Below are 27,858 nucleotides of genomic sequence, written 5' to 3'. Positions count from 1 at the left end.
GCCCAAGCCTCCTTAAAGCTAGACAAAGACAGGCGTGACATCCGGATGAACTTGACCTAAAGCTTGCACGCCACTCGCACGGGAAGTGATTGATGGGCATTGTCCCTTTCGCAATCGTCCAATGAACTTTTGCTCCAAATCCTCTCAAGTACAATTTTTTTTTTTTTTTTTTTTTTTTCGCCAAGCTTTATTTCCAATGATCCGAAAACTGCGACTCACACATCTCGCAAAAACGCATTTTTTTCAAAATTAATTAGAGCTGAAATAACTTGGCGTGTGGATGAACGACGTTGGCTGTTATTAATTTCAATGTCCACGACATTTCACGCAACCACCTCGCAACGACGACCACGTTCGTGCACATAGGCTTTTTTTTCCAAAGAAATCCTAATTGGCTGTGCCGAGACTATGCACGATTGCGGATACTTATGGATTTCGCGAAAAGTTGGCAAACAAAATGCACCGATAGCCCAACATTTTCCATCCCCAGTGACCCATTAATGGTTTCGAAAAACCCTCGGACAAAGGCTATCTATTGGTCCCAACGAGGGGGGAAGCCCCGAGTTGGCCCACGTGCTTCCTCCACCCCGCGGATTCGGCACGGCCGGCGCTGGTGGTGGTGGCGGCGAGGCCCCTCCCGCTGATATAAGCCGCTCGCTAGGCGCCGCCACACAGACAGTCACAGAGAGAGCCGAGGCGAGCGGGAGCCGGCGCGTGCGAGACTCTGCTCCTTGTGACCATTACCGAAAACATCTCTATTGTGCCGAATAATAAAACAAAAGTAATTGAAACGAAAATTAAAAAAAAAAAAAAAAAAAACTAATTTTTTGATTTACGAGCTGTTGAGTTACGATTATAAACCAAGTACAGTTGTCGTGGAGAAGAAAGCTGCAAGGAAGTTGTTGAGTTTGTTGCGGCAGTTGCCGAGGTACGAGTATATCAATATTCTTTGGCTCGTTGTATTTGTTTGTGTGGTTATTTTCAACTGGTGATTTTTGAGAAACAAATGAAGAAGATAAATCGACACTTGTGGAACAGTGCAGGAAGACCGTGAGCACAGCCTATGCGTCGTGCGAGAGAGGAAAGCAAAACCAATTCTTAATTTTTTTTTTTTTTCGTTTACCAACCAGAGAGAGAGAGGGGGGGACGCAGGTGAGAGATGCGAAGAGAAAGAAAGTGCGTGACTTTTTTATTTTCAATTTTTTTTTTCTTCTTTTTCACCAAAGGTTACGAAAGCACGGTTAATCTGTTTGGTGATTGTGCAACGACTGCCGTGAAACGCGAGAGATTTTTGTACCGGGACTTGCTTGATAAATAAAAAATGCTGGTGCTTTCAATTAATTTTTAACTAATCAAAATATGTACATTGCTTTTTTTGCTATTTACCGTGAAGAGTTTAACACACTCGAGACGAGTTCACTTGAGGAGAAAATATTACATAATTCTGATAAAAAAACAATTTAAAAAATCCTTCGTTTCCGCGATCGCGCGAGTCGCCGATGGATGCAGGCCGTAAAATCGAAAGTCACACACGCGGTAGCTCCGGGTTATCGGAAAAAACTTTCCACGCGAGGAAAAACCGACGCGAGAGGGGGAGGAAATCGCGAACGAACGAGCGCCGATAATTACGATAATAACAATGCCCCGATGCCTGGACATTTTGGGTTTTTTTTTTTTCGTCTCCGCGACGCGTACGTACAGCTCAAAGTGCGGAAGTTTGGATGTACAGGTACACGAGCTCGCGTGCCGTGATGTGCTCACGGAAAAACGGACATTACGTGTGTGCACACGTACACGTATATATTTATGTGTCTACCACTCGCGTCTCGTAAGTTGGTACGTAAGAGCACATGCAAATGTGGCTGTGGAGCTCGCGTGTATAGTGAAATCTCCGGGGAGAGGATTGACTAGCGGCAACGGTTTAACGTCCAATTTGTGGTGATGAAAAACAGCGCGTTAGGAAACGGCAAAACGGAAAATTGAAGGGACCGATTTGGCGCGTTGCGAAAACGCGTTTGGTATACGCATGTGAGGTGCAGTAGTCTATAAACTGTTGTTGCTGCGCTTTGTGTGGCACACGGTGTTGTTATACCTGTATGTTTGAGGAGTGATCGAAAAGTGAGAGTTTTCGGTCTTATCTATATGCCATTGTTGTTTACGGTTTTGAAAGTGATATTAGTTGGTCGGTGACGGGCGTTGCTCTCCGATAATTTTATCGCCGAGCCGAGGGTTTGCGTAATTCGCACCTGCCTGACGCAAGTTCATTTTCCACTCTTGTTTTATCCGGCTTTTTTGGCGCGCCTAGATTAATCGACTATCAACTCTGTGGTTTTTCACCCAAGCTCGCGGTATCGTGTTTTTTTTTATTTTATTATTAATGTTATTATACTGTTATTATCACTGATAACATCGATGGATCATTGAACCAAAACTTTTTCTTTCAAATGACTAATAGCAGTATTAAATTAATCTTTTCCTAGTCAAATAAGAAATTGTGTTTTGTATTGATTTCTTTGATATTATTATTATTATTGTTATAATATTTTCACTAGTATTTTTTTTTAAATTTTTCTTATTGTCACCAATTGGTCAAATCAAAACTTTGTTTTATAGTATACAGAATTTTTGATACTTTTTTTATGAAATATAAATAAAACGTTTTAAGCTTTGCATTTAGGTTGCGTAATAATTGCTCTGGCCAATTTAGAGATTCCAAGAAATTTCAAAGATCGCGCAGTAGCGATTAAAGCAGTAAAAAGTGATTTTTATGGTCAATTATCAGTTCAAAGTAACGTAAGATAAGTACGAGTTTGAAAATAAATTAAAAAAAAAAAGATATAAAAATTTAAAACGACAAAGAAAAAGCATGTAAAATTTCGTTCCAGCCTCGATCGAACTTTCATACGACTTTTTAACCAAGTATATTAATCACTTTCATCTCCCGAGCTTGGACCTGCTACCTGTTATAGTTTCTAGTTTTCTTTTCGAAAATACCTCATGCGGAGTCTCAAATAACTGGTAATCACGAAAGAATTCCTAAGATTGCGAAAATAGTCCACAAGTCCTCGATACAGTGTACGAAAGCGCTATGTGTTATTACCAACAACAAGGGCTTTTGTGATGGGTAGAGGAAAACTGTGGACTCGAAGAAAAGTGCATAGTCTCGATGAGAAAACGAATTTTCGGGGGAAGGGATGACGGAGAGAGGACGACGCGATTTTCTGTGGCTGCGAATTCTCGTTCAAGGCAACAGAGGCATCCGTGAGCGCGACACGTATTTATTTTTGTTTGCAATGGCATTGGCGATTCGAGAGGGAATGAAAGAAAAAGGAGATGGATTACGCTGCTTTTTTTCACGCGGGATAGTAAAGTGGTTGTAGCACTTTTTCTTGCAGAAATACCGTACACGCGGTGTCCCTCATTAGTAGTAACAATATTCACGATTAACGTGTATGATATTGCCATGCTAATGATTTTGATTATACACCCGACGATTGCGAAGATAATCGAGCGCAAAAAAGGAATTCTTGGCCGAAATAAAAAAAACTGGTTGTTTATTTATGGATGCCTGGCATCTATACATTTTTTTTCTCCGCCAACTGAGAATCCCACCGTTGGTTCATGCGAGTAAATAAACCGCACTTTGAGAAAAATTTATTACGAAGACCAAACGAAAAAACCAAATTACCAGGGGGAAAAAAGAGATTACTAATGTAAATGTGCGTAACCAAGGCCTGCATTTTTCCTTTCATTTTTTTTTCTTTCATCGCGAACGGAGAGCATTTCGCATAGTATTTACGTATGGGAGCAGTAGGTGTATGGAATACATCGACCTCCGAACCGCGAAACGTCCTCGAGAACGTGTTCAGCCGACGAGGAGCGGATGGGTCGATAAATTCGTATACTCGTACGTACTCGCGCGCATTAGGATGTACATCGCGTATCAACAATGGGCTATTCCAGCTTTTGTCTCGTGGATTCGCTGTGGCTTTTTGCTCGTTAAAGCTTCATCGTGTACTGCTCGCTACGTTTATTTCGATACTTTTTTAAAAATAAACACAAGTATCGGTATAAATCGTTACGAATATTACGTCTTCTCTCAATCAAGTGGGACACCTGTTGACAAAAGTTTAGATGGACTCTCGGTTACACGAATATTTACATAAAACAGAATAATAAAAAAAAAAAGATAGTGCTTGCCCCCGCCCAGATCTTAATACTTTTGTTCGCTTCGATTATTTATTCATTACACTATAGCTTCATAGCTCAAGAGCTTTTCATTGCTGATCTTATCAGTCTATGGCCGGTGAGAGCGATTGTAACAACATGATTCGAACCCAAGAGGGAACCCTCTCCGGTACATGATTGATTATTCTTCCAATCGACCCATACACGGACTTATTATGAGGTCACCCGAAATCGTAGGGTGTAAAAGAAATTCTAGAGTAATGTTTAACGTTAAAAAAATTTTTTTTTCTCATACCACAAAAAATAGTCGTAACAGTATATGGACACAGTGTAATTTTTATGATAAAAATGATAAACGGTGTACGAACTTAACAAAACTTTATCCCGAGTAAAATGGAGTTGACATTTTTTTTTTTTTTTTTTTTACGTTTGACGTATTTATACAAAAAAGATTTGTTATCGAACCGAATGTTGCATGTGGTATTGATCAAATATTTGATGACAAAGGTATTCGAAGGAATTTTGGACGCCTGCACACTTCATTCGATAAATTAAATTTTTTAAGCCCTTATTCGGATCCTGAGGAAAAAAAAACCATAATTTATTCAAAGAAGTAACACATAAAATTGGCTGCATTCCCTCTTACGTAAGATTGCATATACTATCTAAAAAGAGTTATCGCGCCCTTAAAATATCCTCGATCGCAGCGAGCCTTGAACTTTGAATCCGCATAACCAGACCCCCTTAACCTTTCCTTCAACCTTTGGAGCACCTCTCGCATCTGCCACGTACAATATGGCCACAATGAGTGTACATACGCACACCCAGCTCCTCTCGCGTATATAGGTGTGCAGGTATATACAGGCATTCACGAGGACTTTCGCGCTGGCGTCGCGTCGAAAGTGATAGTTTCGCGGATCCCGAGAAAGGTTCGGCCGCTCTTCCGGGGCGCCCGCGTCCTTGCCTCCTCCGTCTCCTTAATCCTCTACACGGACACAGACACGTACAGCGGTGTGCTTCTCCTCCTCCTTCTTGAGTCACCTCTGTATAGCCGGGAGATGGGTAGACTGACGGGAGCGAGAGCGTGGAGCGCACGGGTGTACAAGTGGGCCGCTCGGTGAGTTGAGAATTTCTCGGAGTGACATTCCTTACCAAACGCAGAAACTCGCGCGCCCGCGACGTAATGCAACCTGGTGGGAATTACTGGCCGCTCGTGTGACAATTTGCGTGAGTACCTATATGCTTGTACAACTTGCGATGTACATAATGTTTGTTTGTTTAAATGAGGTTTCGTCAAACTGTCGCCCCGATATTTTTCTTTTCTCAATCGTATTGTCGAATGTGCATATAGGAGGGGGTCTACGGAGGTGACAAAGTTGTGCATTAGCGGTATTTTTTCATGGCATCCTTTTTCTTGTACCAGTTGAAAAAAAAAACCATGCAACTTTATCAGTAAAACCTATAAGTTCAGGTGGGCAGTACTTTTTTGATCTACTCATTGCTCAATTTTTAGGAATCCTCGACACGTTCAAAATGAAAATCACGACGACGATACTGGTGGCCTGTCTGTGCATCGCCTCAGCCGTATCACTTCCCTTCAATAATGGACTGCAATCACAGGTCAGTTTAACTTTTTTTTCTTCTACTTCTTTTTCGTACTAATAAATCTATCTGCTCTCTAAAGCTTGTCGCACTGAAGTTTGCAACTTTTTTGCATGATAAAGAAATAAAGTAGATAATTATAATATTCTAACTCCTGAAGATTTTGTTTATAAAGTACATAAATCAAAGAGTTTCACCGCAATGATTATTTTTTACCTTTTCATTGAGCGAAAATCATGCAAATTTCAGAGTCTCCGCAACTTGATATAACGGAAAGCGTGAAATTATAACCCCCTAAACGAATACATGCAAAATAAGTACGTGGGCACTGTTTGATCGCTTGATTGAGTGCTTATACGAGTTTATGTAACGATACTTTCTGACGGAGCAGTAAGTGCTCAGCTGATCAATTCAGCCAAGGATCTTTCACGTTCCTTGTCGAGTATCGCCGAGTTTTATATGGACCCTATTTTGTTGCAGCAACATTGAAAGTAGAGACTTATATTTTAGGGAAACTTATTTATCCGATTAGTATTAATTAGATTGTTTCAAACGACACGTGAATCAGAGAATTATTACAAACTATTTCGTAATAAAACGATTGCGCAGCATCTGTCAAAGAAACATTTTATCGTCAAATTTTATAAAATCATTCGGTGACAAGCAGATACGGGTACAAGTCAAAATTGAAATTACGCTGGTTAGAAGAAGAAAAAAAAAAATTGTTCGATGTACTCCTGAATCAGGGCCAACTGCATGTCGTTAACGATAATTACAGTCCCACTTTTTATATAATCACAAGCCCGTATATTGCTCGGAAGCGTCAAGGATTCGATAAGAGGCGGCTGATTAGTTCGATCAAGTATAGCGCAAAACATTTCATGATCATTGTATTTTTTTTTTTTTTTTTTTTTTTTTTACAACAACTTCTCTTTTTTTTCTCGAGTTTGATTGAAACCGTACTTTGGTACTATAGAAAACGAAACTTAGGAGGATGTGACACAATAAACCGAAACTGACGTGACGTACGAAGAAAAAGAAAAAAATGTTGGATATCCCCCAGAGTGACGGCATCGAGAGCTCGATATATTAAGATTCCATGGCTAACAGCGGATCTTTTACGTAACGTAGAAAAACACTCGTGTCGTCCCGGGGCAAGAACCTTTTGGCTCTAATTTCTATTTTTCTTTTCAACTCATACACGTACACACGAGTGATTCCGTCTGGTTAACATTTTTCAATCCTTTGCCTACAATGTCCAATCATCCATCTCGCGTCCAAACAGAGAATACGAAAGTGATTCTTGCAACGACGACCGTGAATAGTCTAGGGAACTTTCCTTTGGAGTCACGATCGAGAGATGTTGCAAAACGCGCGTCTCTCTCTCTCTCTTTGGCTCGAAGGTGCATGATCATGGACAAATAGAAAATAAGCATTACCGCTCGTTTTGGCCATTATTTGCCGAAATTCTTCGTATGTCCGAAGGACGCTTATATTTTCCCTACCATATACTTCACATTTTGGCACTTTGGTAACGGCGCATCTCTCTGTGATGAAACTCCAGTTGCGATGACGGTCTTTTCACTTTTCATATACAACCTAAAATATGGTCATTTTTTTTCCCGGGAAACGTTTTTTGTGCCTATTTGGGTAATAAAATCTAACAGCTTTGTGTCGTTGTGTCACCCAAACGTTAAATTAGCTCGGCAAGCAGCATAAATCGCGAGCAAACAGCCGTAAGTGGTTAAAGAGCGCTCCGCGCGGCTTGTCGTTGCGCATACGCTAAATCGACCGCGATTTTGCTCCTCGAAGTAGGTAAGCTGTGTACGACCGTCGTGGCTTCTCGAGTGTCTTTTCTCTCGGTATGCAAGTCGAGTACTCGTGTTTTCGTGGCACCGCCGAGAAGCTCTTGATCTAAAAATTTGCTTTTTTTTTCTTGTAAACTCGCCAGTAGGGCAGGCACGTACGTTCACGTGTTGCTGCTGAAAAAAAAGAAAAAAAGAAAAAAAAAGTAATCGGTGAAAAATGTTTATTGTTCGAGGGGGGGAATCATTTTTAATCGGACGCGTTTCCAAATATAAATACATACCTGCCGCGGATTTCCAAAAGAAAGAGTCTCTTGGCACTACTGAACTTGTTTGCACAATGGCCTCTCACGTTTGAAAGTCCATTGTAATTCTGTTTGGTCCCCCCTTTTTTTTTTTTTTTTTTTTTTTTTTTTTTTTGGTTTCGGTGAAACATCAAGTTTCTCCGCGTGTGCATGCATGAATATAACTTATAAGTCCCTTGTACAAAAAAAAAACCATACAAGTGAATTCGCAACTCTCGTCTTTTCATTGGATTTCGCGCAAAAACAGGGCTGTCTCCGTCATCACCGACTGTTTGTACAACTCGGACGGGAGGCGATATTTATTTCTTTTGAAAAAAACGCAGCTTTTAACACGTCGAAAAAATACTTTTCAACAAAACTAATGGAGCACAGCTACCGTTCGCGGTTACCCAACGGCAGTGCATATTCATGTACTCCAGGACAAAGGAGTCGACGACCACTCACCCACCCACGTCGATCTATCTTCAACTCTCGGCTGTACAGAGGCATTCCGCTCCACGGAGATCGAGATCGGCTGATCGAAACTTTCTTCCTCCTACAGCCTTGCCGAACAAACAAACAAGCCTAGCTCTGTCGTTGACGCTCCGCTGCGTGTCCTTTGCGTAATTATAGCTCCCGGCTGACAGAATCCTTCCATTCGATTTTTGGAGGCTGGAAAAAAATCCGAATGCCAAGTGAAAAAAAAAAGAAAAAATCCTACAATGTACCCGGGCACCTGTATATATGTACCTACGTATATACCAAGCTAGCGCCCGACACTTTCACTGAGCCGGCACACGCGCCGGAGCCTCTCGAACACTTTCTTCGCTCGATCGGCGCCTAAAGGAAAGTCTGCGCGTACATAAATACAGCCCGCTCCGTGTGAACGCGTGTGCATTATACAGCCCAGCCGAGTGAGTTCGGGATTAGCTTGGATAGAGACGAGCAAACTCTCGGGAAGATCGGCTGGACCCGTAAAATCGGTTGTAGAGATCGCGATTTGATATTCATTTATGAAAATCAATTGGCAATGATGGATGCGAATATTATACACCGCGGAATACGTCAAGGAATTATCTCACTAATTTGCGCAACAGCTGCGACACGTAACTTTTGGCACTGCCGATTTTCTCCCAAATGTTAATTTTATTCGTCCTCTCGTGCCTCCATTGGTTGGTGACAAACAACTTGCAAACAATCGGCTCGTGAACGGCAGAGAATTACACATAACTTTTGTCCCAAAACTATACTCGATTTCACTCTCGATCGATCAAGCGATTGCGCGCGACACTGAAACACCCACTTATTTTAGACCCGATCGGAAGGAATGTTTTTCCAACAACAGAGACAAACACGTTGGAGATCGGTAATACGCTCATTATAGCGCACGTAAATCCATTGCTTTTCTCAATTACCTTCTCAGCGCTCGCGTACAACAGATAGTATCGGATACCGATTCCCCATGCGGATAACATCGAAAATCACATCACATGCAGTCTCGCGAAGAGAAGGACGAGAGAGTGCTTGCACGGTGACATTGACACCTTTTTCTTCGCTGCAGCGATCGTTCGAAATTCTGACGCACTTCCACTTTTATAATATACCTACGATCAAAGTGGCAGCTCGTTAATTGTCTTTTAGCCGAGTGCAGCGATCGGTTATTTATATAGTTATATGGATGTCTATAGATGTAAAAAATAGTCATCTGTAGAAAAAGCAATCATCGGCGTCCGGAAGCCCAAGTCACTTTTGTATACCCGACAGTACAGAGTGATCCGTAATAACCCTCCAATTACCACCCTCCCTCCCTCCTCTTGTCACGAGACTGTTATTCGTGAGGGGAAAGAAGAAAAAAAAGTTAACGCCAGCTCCTCCCACGAAACGTAGCCACGAAACTAGAACTAATCGCGCCGCTTTCTAAAACCGACCAAATGACCGAGCGATTAATACGACGTCTCGGGTGTCGGTCGTCGTATCGTCGATTGCCCACCTCTTTACGATGGACACGCGGCATCTGAAATCGTCAGGAATCGATGTACAGAAAACCATGAGTAAGCCGCTCGACAGATATGTAATGGGAAAAACGAGTATTCCTAACCGTTTCGGCCGATCGTTGCGTCACTTGCGTCGGTTGCCTGCAGCCTTTTTACTGATGTACCGATACAAACAGAAACAAGCGCGCACCTGTTGCCCGTCTCTTCTTACCTGCGCACGAGCTTGGCCTTTAAGGTCGTCGGTTGCCGAGAGAGTTTGGAACGGGTGCTACATTTTATTCAAATCGCCTGATTTTTCTATCTCTGATCGAGAGATCGGTATATACACATTCATATTAATATTATCCATACCGATTTTCGGGACTGCAATCTACGTACACTCTATTATTCCTCAAAACCAGAGTAAACTACGTTTTTCTGATGTCAAGTCATATGGTATGCATCACACGTGACATGCACGCACCCGTACTCGATATTTACAGGTTCGTTATCTCGGAAATGGCCATTCAAACGTCTCCCACGAGAAATAATCGGTGCCACGACTCCCATACAATATCGACGTACTTCGTTGCAATCAAAACGCACCAATGTCAACGTCGAACAGTGCGTTCATATCCCCCGAAAACCATTGGTGCAACCTTTTTCCGAAATTTTTGCTTACCGATTTCCTACCGCGATCTCGCGTCCAGAGCCCAAGCTCGACAAGATCTGCGGCTGTGATAGACTGTACACGTTCGCGTATACCTATACACACACAGAGTTGCGCGCAGGGCAGTGCAGAGAGAAAGTGGACCGTATCGCTGCACGGCCCGAGCGGCGTTGAGCAACCACTCGCGGGGCCGATTTATACGTGTATAGGTACTTTTATATATTTATTGGCGATTTTCGCGCTACGTTGCCGTTGCCACGCCTTTTCTTTCTTTTCTTCCCTTCGGCTCCATACCTTGCGTTATATGGCCGTATCTCGCTGAGTCGACGATAGGCCGGCTTTTGTAGAAACGATCGGCCATAGTCTCTTTTTAGAGTACAGATCGGAGAAATTCGTGGCGGCTTGGAATTTTTTTGCAGCTGTAATGTAGCGATATAATGTATAGCGAGCAGGTTGCTCGGGCAAATTGGACGCTTGGATTTTTTGTGACGGCGGGCGCCATCGGGAGGCCATTAAACGTTTCCAACTTGCGTTTTCGTTGATGAGCCCCGCAAGTGGAGTGTTTATGTGCGTTTGCGAAAAAAAAAAGAAAAAAAAATTGGGTAAGATCTCGTGTAAAAAATAATTGCACGCGCGAGGTAGAGCTTGAGGAAAAAAAGGGAGAGGGGATGTGGCGCAAACTTTGTAATGCAGCCGTTATACCGATGTGTTATTAAATTTGCAAGGATATAAAGTTGAAAATAGTAATTAATTATAAAAGGACGATTAAGGGGTCCGCGATTGCAACTTGATATTTCTCGTTTCACGTGCGATAACGAAATGTAAGATATCTAGAAAAAATTGTGGATATTTAGAAAATACGGATAACACTCGCGCTTGGAGTCGTTGGGATGTTTTCATTGTTGATGCGATGATACGCGGTTTAGGGTGAAAGTCGCGCTGAAGATAATTAGCGGAGAATCTGGAAAATTCAGAGTACAAGATATGAAACACTTTTGAAATTTACGGTTTTTTTACACGGATTGTTACTACAATCTTGAAAAATAATTACCCCGTGAGCAATTTAACCAGACGAGTGTCAATTACGACGATTCAAGTAAACATCTACTTAGATATTATTTTTTTTAATAGTAATTCAAACACGTTGTCTTACATGTATTACATGAGTGATTATACTTAATAAAACCATCTTGTCAGTGCAGTGGTATTGTTATGAAAACGTAATCACCAAAAATAAAGCCCAATTATTGGCATTAGGTTTACCAAAAGACAAAGTGTTTGTATGCAGTACCAGAGAAGACTCTTTGTAAGACAAATCCAAGGTTATGTCATTAAAATGACGAGATAAAAAAATTATTTCCCGTCTTATACGTATGAGTGTAAAATTAAATTAACAAAACTCACGCACCTCGGGAGCACAGTTTGTTTTGGAAGCACGAAAAAAAAAAAAAAATTAACGAAACGCTAGCTTCTTAGCGACAAAAAAAAAGTGCCGAGGGCCAATCGAAAGTGTGTTTTTCTAGGCTCTCGATCAACTGATGGTAGACGAGACCGTGAACGATCCGACGTTCAGAAGCAAAAGGACGATCGGCATTCTGCGACAGCTATTTCCTGACATCACCAAGGTAAGCCCACGCGACTCTCAGCCGTGATATATACCGCACCTGTTTTTACATTTTGTTTCTCCCAGTTTTAGTGTGCACCAAGACCCATTATTTACGTTTTTTTTTAACCGCAGTTATAATATGACTTATCGCCCTGTTTGCACATTTGTGAGCCGTAGACTTTGCGTTATTACGCGTGTACAATATCGAAAGATGGAGGGAAAATTTATTCTCGTTTTACGAGAGCACAACTCTTATGTTTAACGCACGGCAAGAGCAAACCTTTGGCGCATTGTTTGCGTTTCGTCACGTTGTGCATTTTCTCGCTCTAGTTGTGAACATTTTCAGGCGCTAACGCGACAATAGCCGTCACATAGTGCAATTCACTTGGCACAATGGGATAATAAATTCGGCATAGTGAGGATTGTTTTTTTTTTTTTTTTTTTTTTTCGCCCACGTCTCGAGTGTGCACGGTTCTTTGAAAACAGATTTTTTTAGCATCATTAACCCTCGAATGGAAAACTGAGCGCGCAGTGGTGGGTACAGTAATTATAGTGTTTTGCTCATACATATAGTCAACTTAATGATGCTAATTAAGGGGGGAGACAAAAAAAATCGTCATTAAAATCGATAACATCGCAAAACACGAGTCAGGCAGACACGCAACGTAACGTACGAAGTATAGCCGTGACAATTACCAAAGAAAAAATAAAAACACACAACTTTTGTATCGGGTCCAAAGCTCGTGATTTATCGAAAAAAGGAATCCTCTTTGAATCGGCCCGCGCGCGCTCGGCAAACGCTATCGCTCTCGTCGCGGCATTCCTGCCGTGAAAGCCTCGCCTTCGTCGCGCTATCATTTTCGCCGCGCGCGCACGAACGTAATTCAGCGCCACGCGAGGTTCGTTACAATCGTTACGCCCGTACGGCGATACCTATACACTTATATTACACCCTTGCGAAAGCGGAAGAGCAACTCAATGGAGCACCTTTACTCGCTTTTTTCAATATTCAGATGCACCAATGAACGCTCCATCGGATGAATTTCACGACTCAATCAAAGTTGCAATGCTTTTATCGGAGCTCTCGCGTTGAATTGCTTTTCCTTCAAACCTCGACCGTAGGAAGCGTGTTACACGCGCAGCGGAAGCGCGCTCTGCTGGTTTCCGATGTAACGGCGCCTGAGGTTAATTTTCCTGATAACATTCCTCGGCCGTACGTTTTCCTTATCCCCCCCCCTCGGGATATTTTTCGATGCTAAATCGTCCTTATGTAAATTAATAACGAAAAGTGGTAGTAAGACAGGTGCCGAAAAAGTCCTCGTTACCCGGGCCAACGAGTCGTGGAAACGGTCCGCTTAGCACCTCGTTAAGACAATAAAACCCGCAACTCTGGCAATTAAGTCCTAACGCGCGTGGCGACAAGGACACTTTCGCTCGCGGTGCGGAGCGTATAAAAATATATATACTCACGTGTTGTGTCCGAGATCGACAAGCCGCGCGTCCCAAAGCCTACATACACGCTTACTTACAAACGAGCGCGGGTTACGCGAGCTCTGGCTCGATTTTCCCTTTCGCGCCGGCTGGTGAGGCTCTTTTTTTTTTTCTTTCTCTCTTTCATTGTTCGAGGAGAGAACCGAGACGCGCTGGATTGTAAAAAGCTATATACATGGGCGGACGCAACACTCCAGCCGAGTTTCCCGCGTTCGATTCACGTATACCTCTGCGCATCACTTTTGTTTTCTCGGCTGCTTTGTTTGCACCCTTGCTCGTATCTCTGAGAAAATCGTCTTAATTTAATTTGTAATTTTTGACCCTGATTATTTTAATTGCTTTGTTCTCGGGAATAAAAGCGATGTTTTGATACAACTAATTGACCGATTGTGAAAAATCGGGCGCAGGGCTATATACGGTGAGTATACCTTGCAGTCAAACGTACAATAGCCAGAGTTGTTCAATCGAAATACTTACCTGCTATCGCAAGCACTCCACTGCACGTAAGGAAATAACAAAAAAAAATGAGCGTACAACTTTTATAATAACCTCGGACATGTACGCGCAACGCGGTTTCACGGGTTTCTCATTTTTGTTTTTTGCAACACCGCCGGTTTATCGAAGGACGCCCTCGCAAGACCCGAGGAAAGTTCATCAGTTCCGATAGCCGCAAAAATCGGCCTACAGTTATGCTCCTTCGCCCCGAATCCCACGATTACGCACTCGACACCTCTCGCAACCCCATACGGTATTTCCGACGTCATACCAGCGTGATGTTCCTCAAAAAAGTACAAAGATACACACGTACTATATTCACACCTACATACGCGGGGGGTGACGAAACGCGAACGAAATGGGGTGTTGTACGGCGCCTCTTGGCGAGCAGTCCGAGGCCGGTGTTGGGTGTTTCGCCACCAACGCCGAACAAATCAATGACAAGCCTCCTTCGTATGCGTACGAGCGTTTGAAAACACACGAGGATCCGGGACAAAGATAGTCCATCCACTTGACGGTGCATTGGATGAGGAGCCGGCGCCGAAAACTTTGTGGAAAAAAGAGCAAGCGCCGCGGAGGGTAACACCAGCCTGAGAACCGACCTGTTGGTTTCTAGATGATCGAAGACAAGGTCAACGCCATTGTCGGCGAGATCATCAAGATCTTCGGGCCCGTGGTGTTCCAGAGCATCCTCGGGGGCAACAAGAATGCGGGCGGCGGTGGTGGTGGCGAGGGCGCCTCCAAGTCGTCCGGCTCGACCGTGGAGGCGAAAAACCCCTTCGACGACGACGACGCGAGCTTTACGGACGACGACGACTTCTTCAACGCTCCGGCTCAGTCCGGCGGTGGGTCCGTGGTGTCGGTGGGTTTGCCTACGGGTAAGGGCGTCGAGTCGACCAGTGCCAAGGTGGAGGAGACATCTAGCTCCACGGGACCGGAGCCCGAGGGGAGTGGGGTAGTTACCACGGCGAGCTCGAGGGATCAGGAGGTGACCACGGTGCGGCTCGACGACAGTGCCACCAACTCGGTGCAATGATCGCGAGGGGTTGTACAGAGTGTGGTCGGAAAGAGATTGTAGACGAAAAAGTATATATTTTTCGACCCCCTCCAGTATAGGTGTTGGTTGGTTGGATAAAGCGAACGAGCTGTACTTTATGCGAGATTTTGAACATTTCGTTGGGCAGTACTTTTGGCGTGGCTTATACCTATTTCCTATACTTTCGTTCAAAATAGATTAAGATTATTCGATACTAGATGTTTCGTTATGTACGCATATATTATATGTATACTTACTTTTCTCCCTTTTGACTATATCATACGGGATGATTTTCACAGTTTTTCTTTCTGCCTTGTAGTATCTATACGTTTTTTGTCTCATCCTTTCTCCGAGATATTTTTATTCCATCATATTTAGTCCCATTGTTTTACTTTTTACATCTATTTACAATTTTTCAAATGGTCACTGTCTGTGAGACAACACCATATGTATCATTCATGTTGCAGTTATTTCTCTCCCCCCTTTTTTTAACTTAGTTGTTCCTACAACAAAATTTTATACTTGCAAATGATGATATTTAGAACTTTTCGTCATCCAATTCGTTACCATAACAACTCCGTTTCACCGCATCTTCTCACATCTCTTGTTACTTTCAACTGTTGCACTTGTATTATTTTATTTTATTTGTTTACAATTTCCACATACTTAATCCTAAAACTAAATGAACCAAAGTACACGAGTTAAACTCTATTTAAATTGTGTTACTAACAAAATAGAGTACAACTTAGCGATTAAATACTATTAATCAAACTAGACAATCAAAAGTTCTCTAGACCCATCATATAATATACATATTATTAACTTTCCCTAACAAGTACTAAGGACTTTTCTACTTTTCGAATCAATTAAAAAATAATTAATGTACATTTTTCGGATCGAAAGATCCACGAAAAAACAAAAAATGGTTGACAATAAAAAAAATGTTTTGTATTTTAACAGAAGTTGTTTTTAATGCACTTTCCACGATTAACGGCATACACGCGCGCTCTGGTGAAGTTTTCGTTTTTTTTTTTTTAACGATCCATTGGTACATCCAGTGAATTTCACCAAAGTGTTTTTTTTAACAACAAATTAACGCAAGAAGAATAAAAAAAAAATAGGGGACCACAGGTGGCTTTGTCTCTCAAGAGGTGTCATAACAGATAATAGAGAAAAAGAGGAAAACTGTGTGGTGAATTGACAAAAAAAAAAAAATAAATAAAACGGGGTGCCTGCAGTCACTATCGAAATGGGGTACATCCACAAGGAGAACATTTGCGGTTTGCGGATGAGCGGACTAACACTTGTGTTGAGGCTCTGCACGCCGGAGACGACGCCGCGGAACCGTATGTGCATGGCGTTGTTAAGCATAAATGTAAAGATTACTATATATTATTGTACCCTCTAATCTTCATAAAAAGAAAAAAAAACCTTCTCTGTGTCTTATCTGTCTCTGCAACCTAACGATCGCTCATTCATACAGCGTCGCACCAACAATGCTGTACGTCAGTGTGCGACCATGTTATCTTACTTTCGACTCGCTGCTCTATATTGATGTTACCATATACACGTGTAACATTTGGTGTCTAATTTGCTATTTCATCTGTGGCGTTTGCCTTTGCTTTTTCTATACAATGCAATTCTGTAAAAGGTTTTTAGCCTAAGCTGGCAAAATAAAACAGCTGTGGCCCATAAATATGCGAACATCGTGGAAAATATGTACAATACCTTAAACACGGTGTATCCTTCCCGAAAAGCTGGAAGGACTCTGTACGTCTACTTGTGTACTGTATAGGAACGAAAAAACTGCAATACCATTACTGTGGTCATCATACGAATGTGTACATCAAGTGCACACTAGATCGACGTTGCATCTACTGACAAACGTTTTTCTTTCTCCGTGCCATTATGTGTGTGATTAACGTTTTTTTTTTTTTTTTCTTCTTACAACGTTCCTCGCTCGCCAATCACGAGACACCTTGTGCGAGCCGTACGACCGATTTTTACTCAAAAAAACCATTTTATATCTGAGTGTTTGCGTGGTTACCTTGTCGTTTTTTTTTTTACTAACTAATATTTTTTCAGCTTGCACTTACTTTCCATAAAAAAAATATTGTTCATACGTACTTCTTGCAATATTTTTCAATGTTACTTAATCAACATTTACTCACACATGTGTAACACACTGTCACAATTTATATTTCGCTTCACTGATTAAAAAAAAAAAAAAAGAATCAAAAAGAAAAGAAATTACTCTCTTTTTTTCGTACATTTCTTACACTTGGACCAAGTAGTATGTATGTTTCACTTTCGCCATCTACAAAACACGTTGAACCAAGCGAAAGGAAAGAGCAATTTGAAAAATGACCGATTTTTCAGGACGACGCGATCCCCGAGGCCAGCGAGAACAACCAAGTGGTGAGCGAAGCCGACGGCCAGGCAGAGTCGCAGAACAACGAGGTGCGCGTGCAATTTGCCGACGAGACGGCGAGTCAGACGAGCGACGCGAACGACGGCGAGCTCGCGCCCCTCGAGGACCCGGACGACGACGAGAACCGCAACAAGAGGTACCTGGGCTTTGGCGGCTCGGCTGATAACGGCAACGGCAACGGCGGCAGCGGGGGTGGCTCCGGCAACTTCCTCTTCGACATCATCAGGGTGAGTTTTTTTCAAACGACTTGTGAGCCATATAACTTTTAGTTTTTAACCGCATAAGAGTGCAAATACCTTCAATACAGTTAGTTCCATGTTGGACTTGTACCGATATAAATCGTGCGTATTGTGTGGCTTGCGAAAAAACTGGGCATTTGGCACCAGAGTTCGAGTAACTGGACTCATCAGTAAGCCTTGCCTTGGGCGCTGTACCAGACGCGTTAGCTAATCGCGCCACGTGTTGCAATCGAGTTCCAAGCTCGTCACTTGCGACAACGGCCATACATACTTTGTACAAGTATTTTGTTTCTAGCTTATTTGAAAAGAAGCTCGATTGGGCTGAGGAATAGTTTTTTTGGTCGATTTTTTTTTTTTTGATAACGCAACACTAGGTACTAGAACTGCCTTTCGTACTAGGGTAGTAAATTCTCCGTTAGGGCTTGCGTCAGTGACTCCCATCTTGGATGGTTAGGTGATTAATGAAATCTAAGATTTTTAAATAGGTACACAAATTTCAAAACGAGATAACTTTCCGTTGGTGTCCTCGAACGAACGAAAAAAATCCCACGTACTTTGAGTTTCTTCACACTCGAATAACTTTTACTTTCTCAAAGTGATAAAAAAAAAAAAAAAAAAAAAAAAAAAAGTCCACGAGCGATTACGTGGTAACAACACGTAGTAGTCAAGTCCACGGTTGTATTGAAACGCTTCTCATTTATTCCGGAACCTCGAAGAGGATGGAAATTTCAAAATTACCCTACAGCTGTTTTTCAAGTTATTGCATAAATCCGCGAAGGTGTACGGTGACACGTGCCGGCAAAACGAGTCAAGCGAGACTCATGGAAAGCAAAAGGAAAGATCGGTACCGCGAGCAGTTCCACGCAATCGTGCATCAAAATCGCGTGCCGTGCTGTATATAAATATGATCTCCGTTGCAAGGCTATTGTTGCGCACTAGCCGTTTCCGCGTGTATTTTATCGTATTATGTGTATATATGTATATATACACATGGAAGCAGACAACTACGCGGATGAATGACGATTGCAGGTACGAGATCGGTATATACTCGGCTGGACGGAGTGAAAGTTGTCTATGCGATGACTCTCAAGTTCGCAATATGGTTGTTTTTTTTTTTTTTTCTTTATGGAAAGCTTGAGTAGTCAACGCAACTTGTAAAATCGTCAAAAGAATGCATCTTCATCCATGAAAATAAGTATCTATTTCGATTACTATCTTTTCAATCTTACATACCATATGGAACAATATGATGGTCCATATGGATATTTTAATTCAATCCAAATTAAAGTGTAACTAAATATTTGTGTATAAAAACAACCTTTAAATGCATTATACATTTTCTTCGCTCCACCCATCGAAAGTTAGCCAATATTAAATTATTGACAAGGCCACCAAGTCAACCAATAGCACCGCCATTATTTCTGGGGGAGCTAACGAAGTTTAGATCTTTTTTATTTTGATTTTATTAGGAGGAAAAATAGTTATGTAGAAACACGCGGAGTCAAGCGTAATCGGAAGTTAACATCTTCAAATTATACACCCTCGAAATATGAAATGATCAGTATGTATAGGCCTCATCAGCTAACAAATAAATAAAAAAACCCATCACGTGACTCGCCGATCTTTTGAGAAAGAAATTACATTTTGACGCACATTTAAGGACTCGACCTCGTTAATTCAGCTTTTTCTTGAGCGAAAACGTTTGTGAGCCCAAAATAAGGTCATTACTCGAGAGATCCATGCCACGAGGGGGCACGCGAATCCTCGCTCGGATTTTGTTTCAAGTTCGTCACGATTTTCGTGACCAAGAGATCCCAGATTTTCTACTTGTTATACACCACAACTTTCAGAAAAAATTAGTAATTCTTCCTCGTTATTTCGTCGATTTCCGTAGTTTTTGCACTTTTTACCGCACTACCGATAGTTTCTCATTGTACAGCTGTAAAGCTTGCATTTTTCAAACAAAAATTAATCATTTGTGCAACAAGAAAAGAACAATATCAGCAGTTATCTAATTACACCGTTTCTAATAATTGTTACGTTAAATTACAATGTAACAGTTTTATACGGATACAGTAAAAAGTGAAAAAGCATTAAAAACTCGACCGATCACTATTCTCGTAACAGTGAGATAAAAAGGCGATTTAATTAGCACATACGGTAGTGCGTGCGTGTAACTTTACAGTCAACAAAACACCGAACGTAACGTGAAATTTTTCCTCTGCTGTAATGGTAGGACTAAGTATTGACTAGGCGATTTTTAGTCTTTTTTTTTTCTTATTCCGCCCGTTCTCCACTTCTCGAGCTGACATTATCAGGTGCAACGAACCCGCAATACCAGACTCGACCCAATACATACCAGTCATGATTCGTGTAATTTTTTTCGCACATGTAACCCACACGTAACGCGCTCCGAAAAATTACGTAGGAATTCATAAAGTAAAAGTGTTACTTTCGTACCAAAGTTTTAGCGTAGAACAAACGGGTAATACCTACAATTTCTTTTTTAATATATTTGGATTGTGATGCCGTTTTCTCATGTGTTACACCCGATTCTTAGGTATTTGGTATTCATACATATCTACACGTAAATTAGAGTATAAGGAACGCAAGCGTCAGTTTTTCCAGACAGTGCAGTTTGCTAATTAACTAATATTATTTTTCCAGCCACAGCCAAAATTAAATAACTACGTCATACATTTTTTTCCATTCATGTGTAGAGGGGTGCATGAAAAAGGGAAGAAACTATACAATTGTAAAGCAAAGGCGATTTAGAACCGATTTCGCCTTTGCTATTTCAAAGAGTGAAACCAGTTCCTGGAAAAAAAAAAAAAAAAATAGCGTGTATCGATGATAAATGTAAAAATGTCGTGACGTTTGGAGCGAAAAAAATGGCAAAAATCGGTACTTGCATGGTTGGCGTGAAAAAAAATCCAACAATCACTGTGTGATCCCCGTAGCAAGCAGCCGACAGCGCGGCAAGGGCAGCCGGCACAGTGTACCGGGTGGTGGCCGGCACCCAGAGCCTGGGGCTGGGCCTGAGCGCGTCGCGCGACATCGGCCCGGCCCCGCTGATAGCCGACGGCTCGATGCCGCTCGCCGTGATGCCCGGCCAGTCCCAAGCGCCGAGCCAGCAGACGACGGGAGCACCGGCCGGGGCCAACGGAACGGCCGTGAACCCATCGGTACGAGAGATGTGGAAGACCACCATCACCCTCTGTGTGACCTAAATTGTCGTTTCTATCTCTTGTCCCACTGGCTCCAACTGGATCGATCGCTTCGCCATTAGTTTGCCTTTTCCGGGGTATCACGTATCACAGTAACCTCAGTGCTTTACCCATATCAACCTTCCTTGCGTCTATGGGCTCTGCGTTTCATTAATTATACAATAAAAAAAAGGACCGTTATTGAACGAGTAGTTGCTACTTTATTATGTACTTTTTGTTGGAACAAACACATTTTTTTTAATGGTACCAATGCATCGTTGAAGTTGGGTGTTACAAAGCATTTTGTGTGCGAGTGTGTTCATTTGACATTTTATGATTTCAGTGCCTTCGTACGTAATTATAGTTGAAATTTTGGAGTAAGTAACAAATTTAGTTTTATAATCAATTAAGTCAAAATCGTGGAGTAAAATTATTTAAATGTTGTACGTAATATACATACTTTGATGCACCACATTTTAACTGTGGACGAATATGTTGAAACTCACATTAGACGAATAGACGCAAGGAAATGTTTTACTCGTATATATTTTTATATATATATGTATGTATATCTTCATTCTGTACACTGACTGTTCAACTCCAAAGCACCTTTTACGTACCATTTTTCGCACGTTAACCGCACGTAACTGCTAATTACTGTTATCTCGTCGCACCTGCCTAACAATAGAAATTCTCATTAAGCCAAGAAGGCACTGCACATAGTCGCAAACACCTGCCTAGCCTTCAATCACATATTTTTTTTTTTCACTCACTCACTCACTCACTTTGTTTTTTTTTTTTCAATGCTAATTACTTTATTTCGTGCACTTTCTTTCTCTAACCATCAACTCGGTGAGGTGCCTTGGCTACTGTCTCTACATTACTTTTACCTTTTACTCGACCTACTACTCTGTCGTATTATCCTGAAACTCTATGTTACAGCTACGTCTGCAAATTCTCTTTTCCTTTTTTTTTGTAACTCGTAAAATTTTCCGATTAATTGATTTTCAAAAATTAATATTCTTCAAACAGCATGACTGGCCGTGTCTAATACTATCGTTTAAATTCTATTGCTTTGATGTCAAACAACAAGTTTTTAATGAATAGACGTGTGATTAACGCAATATGTCTTGTGTGGCAAAAGTATATGCATCACACTGTCTTGAAATCTTTAATCGTTTGAAAGGATAAAATAAAAAAATCTTTTGCTTCGGCTCATTGATATCTAACTGCATCTCTTCGTCCTGATCTCCTCACATCGAACGAAAAGTATCTTATAGTAAAAATTACTAAAAGTTCAACATCAGCCAAATAGAGAGAGAAAAAAGAACTTTTTAGTACTTTATGAGAGTTCATGAAAGTTAAATAGACCATCAGAGCTAGCTCGATGTTTAAATTACATATTGACACTGTTTATGTAACTATACTCACAATCATACACAACATATGATTAAGCAATTTCGTCACTTTGGTAATTTTTACTTGAAATATTTTTCCAAGATTCACTTCTGGCCACTCCTTTTTCCTGGACCACAAAAACATTTCCAATAACCTTTTCATCCAAATTTACCAACGATCCCGACGCCACGACGACGTATCATGGACTAAAAATTTAGACGCGTATCTGTTGGCCAAGAAGGTACGCAACGATGGCTGGATCCGGCTTTTTGGAAAAGTGCCTTAATTTTCTTTTTCATTCATTCATTCATTCGTTCATTTTTTTCCACAACCAAATTGTCATCACCGTTGTTGATCCGTACTTTACATGTCGTAATGTTTGCACTTTTGTAATTTTTCTTAGTTATTATTTGTACTGCAGTAGAACAAGTAGATTTGAAAGAACAAAAGTATATTGTATTATTTGAACGTTTGGACTTTTTGGTAGGCGAATCCACCGTGAATTGTTTTTTTTTTTTTTTTTTTTTTTTTTTTAATTTACGCAAACACCCATAATTCCTTCTCATAAAAATTTTGATTTTACTTGCAATAACAAATCGCGGTCGTTTCGTCTGCCAAACAAACAATTACCGTAGTGTTACAAAAGGTATACAACACCTCACGAGCAACGACACGAATTCGTCACGACGCATTTGTTTTCTCAACGAAAATAGTCAACTCCTTTTCTGTTGTGACATTAGTGCCGAACAGCTCGAACACTATGTAGATTATTATTATTGTTATTATTATTGTTATTATTATGTTGTCAGAAATTAATATTTCATGCACCTTTTTTCGAACAGCAAAACTTAAGCATACAGTAAGTCGCCCTGAAAAATTGTACTGTAGTTGTTACCATACAGTAGAAATGGGTTTGCCAAACACATTATATTAGATTCGATAAGTATATACTATACGTAAGTGCGAGGGTTTTTTCTTTTTGTACACAAGGGATGTTTTTGTATGTCACCAATTGTAATTCAAGGCTTTGTTTTGAAAATGGACAAAGAAGTAGTTGGGAGGAGGGAGAGAGAGAGAGAGATATTGAACGAAAAAAAGAATTTCTAATTTTTTTCAGTTACTTATGTTGTGACAATATTGAACAACGTATAGTGTCGGGAGCGCTGGAGCTGGACGTGGAGATGCAGTGTGCGCACTCTAAAACAACACATCCCTCTTTTGTTTGTTTAATTTTCACTCCTACACGCGATTGTTGTAAAAATGTCTTTCTTCTGAGTGGTGGGTAAAATGTTACGTAATCCGATCTTACACAGACCTGTTAATCATAATTAACCACTACATAATATACATATGTGTTTCAACAGTGTACATATAACTAATACAAACTACTATATGTAAGAAGTTTTTTATGCACACTTATATTTATCTACTTTTAATGTTTAAAATTCAACTGAAATTGTAAAACCGGTGAAAAATTGAAATTTCTTTCGGGTGATTATTTTTATTAGTGACGGTATATTGTACCAAGTGTGACTTTTGCGAGATTATACTACAGCAGTTTTCACTCAAACGCTGTAGTTTCACGGTAGATCTCACTTTCCAATGCAACCGACCATTAGAAAGGTGTAACGTATACGTCCGCGTGATAAAATTGAAAAAATGGTCCAGTAAGTAGATTAGAATTAATCCGATCAGAACTACAGTTTTCAAGTAATGAGTGAACCGGAGAAAAATAACTTGTTAGAAAACGTGATAACCATTTTCTCGGTGATACAAATAAACGTACTTGTTTCAGTCACCTCGAATTCTGTGTAAGATCGTCTGACATTCCATCGCGATGAACAACCGGGGCGCACACCTCCCCCCAACTCCAATATAATAAACAATGTACTCTCTGCCTCCACCGCGACTATTCGGAAATCCTGCCTCGCTTCTGTAAAACAAAGCAAACCGTAATCTGTAAGATTCTCGTGTGTATGTTATGAAACACACCAGATTTCGACTCCGCGAGAGAGAGAGAGAGAGAGAGTATGTTTCGTAAAATTTTGAGCTTAGAGTCAAAATTTTGGAAAACACTAGCTCTCATCACCCGCACCACCGCAAATAATGGCAAACACCGAAGATTAAAACCCCCGTAATTTGCAGCTGGTAGCCGGCAGCGGTAGCGGCAGCAGCGGCTCCGGAGACCCAGCGGCCGGGGCCCCTACACCCGGACCGCAAACCGAGGCCGTCCCTGGACCCGTGACCAGGCTCTTCGTCATCGCCAACCGGGGCATTTCCAACCTCATCCAGGACCTCATTCTCGTAAGTATAATATATACTCGGCCGCTCGACTTTTCCAACCGACCCGGACCTTCTCTCCGACACACGCGTTGTTGCACATACACACGATACGCGTTGCCGGCTCTCGAACAAAGTAATGGCCCGTGTTCAGGCTGTTACAGAGTGCAACTTTCTCAGGCGCGATACGATTTTTCTTTCCCAACTGCGCGGGGCTTCGAATTAGTTGATGGGGCAATTTGTTCCCATGGGCAGCAATGCACGCGCGTGCATCCGTACAAGAAATCAGGAAATAATTACAAGTAATAATATAATAATAATAATGATGATGATGATGCGCGGATGGAGGGAAAATGGGACGATGGCGCTTTGGGGGTATATATTTACAAGCGGTGGCACGCACTGGGCGAAAGTAAAAGCGAATCGGAGGTATATGAGCGTTGCAATGGCCAAAAGTAAGCCGTCATCTCGCGTTAGACGTGCCGTATGTGCACGTTGCCCAAGAGAAAACGCAAGGCTACTTTTAGTCAAATCGCCATTGCGAAATGGCACCTTAATTTTACGCGCACCCGTTTGAATGATTTCGCGTCCTGTAACGGTTCCTAAAATCGTCGCGAGCTCTACTTTTAGCCATCCTTTCTCTTTCGTTTACCTTCTCTCCTCCTCATTTTTTTTTTTTTTTCGTTTTCACTCTTCGTTCGAGGTAAGGCACAAAGGCCAACCGGGGCGTCTCTCAATGTCTCAATCCGGACGGAAAAAAACCGCTCGCGCGAATAACTTGCATTAGCATATAATATATATACCGATCGTTGGTCAAACGAGTTTTTCAATACCGCAAGACCGACTGTTAAAAACCACGCTGGGTTCTTTATTGTAGAGTTTCCCAACGGCAAATACCTGATACCGATTTTTGTTTTTTTTTATTTTGTTTTTAAAAGCCAACGCCCATTTAGACCGTAGGTGTATGTTTCTCTGAGTGGGGGGGGGGTATCGCGCCCGCGTTGCAAAATTTCACGAGCCGCGCTCGCTCGCGCATACTTACTCTCTCGTGGTGCGTGACCGCGTGGAAAATTCCGATCCACCTGGCACGGGCCCGTTTCGGGATCCCGGGGCCCAAAGAGACCCACCTCTTCCTGATCGTTCCCTCTGTTTTCGCTGCAGTTGCAAACGGGGAAAAAAAAAAAAAAACAAAGGGGACCCGCTTGTAAGTATACAGGAGGCGAAGGCCATCGGCGCGTTTATGCGCGGGACTTTCATGCCACGCGCGCGTGTCCTTCCCTCTCACTTTCCTGGGGCTCAGTCTCGCGGGCGCGCAGTGCGAAGAAAGGGAAAAAAGGAAGAAAAAAAAAAAAAAAAAAAAAGTCGTCCGAGAAGTGCGCTTAGCCCCGGGTGTACGTGTATACATATCATCGGCGGGCCGGACTTGAGCCATTCCGCGTGTGCGAAGCCAGTCGAGCGCTCGAAAAATTACATAAGTGCAGTACATGGCCAGCCTCGACGCCGTAGAAAGCAAAAATATACCTACTTACTTTCTCTATGAAATAGCGACCAAAAAGACTTGCAAGTGGGAGGGGGCTTATGCAAGCCGCGGCTCGCGTCGCTGATGCTTTATTTCGAGCGAAGCGTCTGGATTTGAGGCAGGACCGGATGTGCGGGTAAACAATGTGTGTTCTTGCGAGGGGACAGATGTTTTGTTAAACTAATATGTTCGTGTATAATTACACCAAGAAAAACAGTTGTACCTCGAAGCGTAAGTATACGCTGTTGTTGAAAGAAAAAAAAAATAACAATAATAATTAGCATCTGATTACCTTTCTTGGCACGTTTTAATAATTTTCCACGCGTGTATTCAATATGGCGTAGCGAAGATTAACGTTACCCACGATAGGCATCGCATGCGTGCGATCCTTGAGAAAAGGGTGTATTGTCGATGCACTTTGCTCGCGGGTTAATCTGGGAAACGTCTCGGGACAAAACTTTTCATTTAATCTACGTGGAAAAAAAAAAAAAAAAAAAAAAAAACGTTTCCGATACAGGGGAAATTTTCAAGGTGTTACTCTTTTTTTTATGCACCGTGATTTTTTTTCTGAGAAACGCATGGGTATATAATACGGTACAGCTCTTCCTTCCGCATGTAGAAAGAAACTAGCGCGGCCGCGGTTACGAAACGTTCCCAGTATGGTAACCCCTGTCTGAAAAAATTCTAGTAAATTTTCCCTTGATTTCCAGCGTTTGGCCGCAACGAGCGAGCGCATCGTCAACTTCAAAGCGCGGCTCATCACCTCCATCATCTAGAGACGGATGCCGGGGCTTAAGATGAGCTGAACTATACCTGCACTTGACGCAGTGTAACCCAAGGAGTGTTTTTGCATACACGACAAAGACGGATAATGTACTTAAACGTGAAGAAAAAGAAAAAAAAAAAGAAAAAAAAGAAAAGAAAAAAGATCGGCGAGTCTCTCTCGAGTCACGGAATGGACCACGGGAACGACGACGGCAATACGTTTGCGAGTTAGAAAGGGACGATGAAATGGTTTATTTTTATTTTTCTCTGTCAAGGATATCGTCCCTTTCCCCAGTTCCTCCCCTTTTTTTTTTTCTTCTCCCCCTGCCCTTGAGTGTGTTGCTACTTGTGCCCGCGAGATCCAGATCTGGATCTCGAAAGAGAGAGGATGTGTGCTGCGAAGCCGAGGGCCACTGCAGTCCTCGTTACTCTTCCGTAAATTATACATGTCAATAAATAGGAACTATTTTTTTATTACCTTACCTCTCAACTTTTTTGCCCTTTTTTGGTTTTTTTTTTTTTCATGATTATCCACCTACTTTTGATTTCATTTTCTTGGTCAATTGTATATTTTGTTATTTACTTTCGCGTCTAATTTTGTCGAATCACTCAGGATAATTTCAAGCCTTGCATACTTATACATACTTTAAACTATACAATTTAATTTTTTCTTTTTTTTTTTTTTATCATTTTACTCCTGATGGTTCGATAAAGTTGAAACTACGGCTTTTATGCCGAAAACGATACTAAACACTGCCTCTATTCTAATGTACGTCATTTATGTATTGTAAATTTTATTGTGCGCTGTAGGGATGTATAAGCGCAAAAAACTTGTATATAGCCCCGTTTTTTAGATGAAAACTGTGCCAG

The 27,858-nt window shown here is 41.6% G+C and overlaps 1 protein-coding gene across 1 annotated transcript; it reads left to right on the top strand.

Annotated features, from left to right (window-relative positions):
- The first annotated feature begins 696 nt into the window (after nucleotides 1–696).
- LOC106638052 (uncharacterized) lies at nucleotides 697–27,504 on the top strand. The gene is made up of 7 exons (XM_089588781.1): nucleotides 697–928; nucleotides 5,702–5,808; nucleotides 12,046–12,147; nucleotides 17,530–17,808; nucleotides 20,781–21,005; nucleotides 24,570–24,728; nucleotides 26,934–27,504. The coding sequence occupies exons 2-7, from the start codon at nucleotides 5,722–5,724 to the stop codon at nucleotides 26,997–26,999; spliced, it is 918 nt and encodes a 305-aa protein (XP_089444907.1). The 5' UTR covers nucleotides 697–928; nucleotides 5,702–5,721; the 3' UTR covers nucleotides 27,000–27,504.
- The last annotated feature ends 354 nt before the right edge of the window (nucleotides 27,505–27,858 follow it).

The sequence above is a fragment of the Copidosoma floridanum genome, unplaced genomic scaffold, assembly GCF_036245765.1.
Source record: "Copidosoma floridanum isolate Cflo_tuat_1 unplaced genomic scaffold, Cflo_Japanese_pri ptg000007l, whole genome shotgun sequence".
Taxonomy (NCBI): domain Eukaryota; kingdom Metazoa; phylum Arthropoda; class Insecta; order Hymenoptera; family Encyrtidae; genus Copidosoma; species Copidosoma floridanum.
This window is presented reverse-complemented; position numbering and strand designations above follow the sequence as displayed.

Bases quoted from the DNA above. Each gene is read 5' to 3' on its own strand.
- LOC106638052 (XM_089588781.1), top strand. From the start codon at position 5,722: ATGAAAATCACGACGACGATACTGGTGGCCTGTCTGTGCATCGCCTCA. The intron at 12,148-17,529 runs GTAAGCCCACGC...CCGATTTTTCAG, and splicing joins TATTTCCTGACATCACCAAG to GACGACGCGATCCCCGAGGC. The intron at 17,809-20,780 runs GTGAGTTTTTTT...TGATCCCCGTAG, and splicing joins TCCTCTTCGACATCATCAGG to CAAGCAGCCGACAGCGCGGC.